This window comes from Mizuhopecten yessoensis, unplaced genomic scaffold, assembly GCF_002113885.1.
Source record: "Mizuhopecten yessoensis strain PY_sf001 unplaced genomic scaffold, ASM211388v2 scaffold6135_1, whole genome shotgun sequence".
Classification (NCBI taxonomy): Eukaryota; Metazoa; Mollusca; class Bivalvia; order Pectinida; family Pectinidae; genus Mizuhopecten; species Mizuhopecten yessoensis.
Window position 1 is genome coordinate 2,172,248 of NW_018406397.1, and position 2,812 is coordinate 2,175,059.

The following is a 2,812-nucleotide window of genomic DNA, read 5'->3' on the forward strand; positions in this document are numbered from 1 at the left end:
CAATATACGCTTCACATCCGTCACGATAAAGTCGTTTCAAATTGAGCATATTTGTCACTTTGGTATGTAGGGCGACAGGTCATTATGTGTGTGTGTGTATCGACCTGGATTCGATTGTACTCTAACATTCCTGTTAGATTAGGGATTTGAATTGAAAAAAATCTAACCGTACCCGACTGTTAACTTAGGTGTGTGACATGCGCCCAGCTGTTAACTTAGGCGTGTGCCATGCGCCTTGTTGTTAACTAAGGCGTGTGTCATGCGCCCAGTTGTTAACTTAGGCGTGTGTCATGCGCCCAGTTGTTAACTTAGGCGTGTGCCATGCGCCCAGTTGTTAACTTAGGCGTGTGCCATGCGCCTTGTTGTTAACTTAGGCGTGTGTCATGCGCCCAGTTGTTAACTTAGGCGTGTGTCATGCGCCCAGTTGTTAACTTAGGCGTGTGCCATGCACCCAGTTGTTAACTTAGGCGTGTGCCATGCGCCCAGATGCTTACTTTAGGAGGGCATGGGTCAACATTTGGTCCTGCTGTTAACTGTTTGTTGCATTACTGCACCCGACTGTTAACTAACGGGACGAGACACGGAATTAAATATCACTGAGCCGGATGTTGACATCACTTCTTGAATTTCATTATCTTTATCTTTTTCATTTCTGATAACTTCCTTCTATTCAAGGGTATTTCAATTGACGTTTCTGATTTGCTCTCGTGTATAGATATCATATGACATAGCTTGATTCAGTGGACGATTTCCATCAAAAAATAATTATCGATATTGTGAATATCAATTTGTATCTTAATTATTTATTTCATAATTTTGGTGGTGCTTGGGTTGACAACAGTGGCGGCTTTTGTGTGGATAATATTGGTGGTCCTTGTGTGGTCAATTTTGGTGGTTCTTGTGTGGTCAATATTGGTGGTCCTTGTGTGGACAATATTGGTGGTCCTTGTTTGGATAATACTGGTGGTCCATGTGTGGACATTCTTGGTGGTCCTGGTGTGAACAATATTGTTGGTTCTTGTATGAACAATATTGAGGGTCCTTTTGTGGACAAAATTGATGGTTCTTGTTTGGACAAAATCGATGGCACTTCAAATAATAACACTGGTTGTTTTTTGTAGGCAATATTGGTGGTGTGGACAATATCGGTGGTCCTTGTGTGTGGACAATATTAGTGGTCCTTCTGAGAGGACAATATTGGTGGTCCTTCTGAGAGGACAATATTGGTGGTCCTTGTGTGAGGACAAAATTGGTGGTCCTTCTGAGAAGACAATATTGGTGGTACTTGTGTGAGGACAATATTGGTGGTCCTTCTGAGAGGACACTATTGGTGGTCCTTGTGTGAGGACAATATTGGTGGTCCTTCTGTGAGGACAACATTGGTGGTCCTTGTGTGAGGACAATATTGGTGGTCCTTCTGAGAGGACAACATTGGTGGTCCTTCTGAGAGGACAACATTGGTGGTCCTTGTGTGAGGACAATATTGGTGGTCCTTCTGAGAGGACAATATTGGTGGTCCTTGTGTGAGGACAACATTGGTGGTCTTTCTGAGAGGACAATATTGGTGGTCCTTCTGAGAGGACAACATCGGTGGTCCTTCTGAGAGGACAATATTTGTGGTCCTTGTGAGAGGATAATATTGGTGGTCCGTGTGTGAGAACAATATTGGTGGTCCTTCTCCCCGGACAACATTTGTGGTCTTTCTGAGAGGACAATATTGGTGGTCCTTCTGCGAGGACAATATTGGTGGTCCTTCTGAGAGGACAATATTGGTGGTCCTTGTGTGAGAACAATATTTGTGGTCCTTGTGTGAGGATAATATTGGTGGTCCTTGTGTGAGAACAATATTGGTGGTCCTTGTGTGAGGACAATATTGGTGGTCCTTGTGTGAGGACAATATCTGTGGTCCTTGTGTGAGGACAACATTGGTGGTCCTTCTGAGAGGACAATATTGGTGGTCCTTCTGAGAGGACAACATCGGTGGTCCTTCTGAGAGGACAATATTGGTAGTCCTTGTGTGAGGACAATATTGGTGGTCCTTGTGTGAGAACAATATTGGTGGTCCTTCTGAGAGGACAATATTGGTGGTCCTTGTGTGAGGACAATATTTGTGGTCCTTGTGTGAGAACAATATTGGTGGTCCTTGTGTGAGGACAATATTGGTGGTCCTTCTGAGAGGACAATATTGGTGGTCCTTCTGAGAGGACAACATTGGTGGTCTTTCTGAGAGGACAATATTGGTGGTCCTTATGTGAGGACAATATTGGTGGTCCTTCTGAGAGGACACTATTGTGGGTCCTTATGTGTTAACAATAGGGTCGGTCAATGTGTGGACAGTATTGTTTGTCCTTGTATAGATTAGACTGACATTTCTTGCTTGGACATAATTGGAGTTTTTTTCTCAGGCAAAAGCATGAATTGAACAACAGTGACAAGCACAACTTGCACCAATCTCTACCCAGAGTTGTCGTTCCTTTTCAATCACACACAAAGGGAGAGCAAGGAACGTAACTCTGCGTGGAGATTGAACTTACACGTGTCGTCTAAAGCTCACGTCTTCCCGTGGTGTTGATTGATGCGGACAGTGTCCAAGAATCGATGCCATTTTTGTAAGTGTTGCTATTCTGAACATCAAAAACAGAAACGCAGAAGAGAAAGACATTGTAATCCAGCGGTTAGCACCGTAGTAATAAATTCTCGAGATGCCATTGGCTTACTCCTATAGACGTGACTAGTTCTAAACAAATATTCAGGTAAACCGGGGAATATCGATTTTAAGGATAGTCTCTATGGAAAAACGTTTTTTGTTCTA

The 2,812-nt window shown here is 43.4% G+C and overlaps 1 protein-coding gene across 1 annotated transcript; it reads right to left on the bottom strand.

Moving 5' to 3' along the window:
- Window positions 1-1,324: 1,324 nt before the first annotated feature.
- On the bottom strand, window positions 1,325-2,212 carry LOC110451621. The gene has a single exon (XM_021499742.1). It carries the CDS (start codon window positions 2,210-2,212, stop codon window positions 1,325-1,327), a length of 888 nt encoding a protein of 295 aa, XP_021355417.1.
- Window positions 2,213-2,812: the final 600 nt, after the last annotated feature.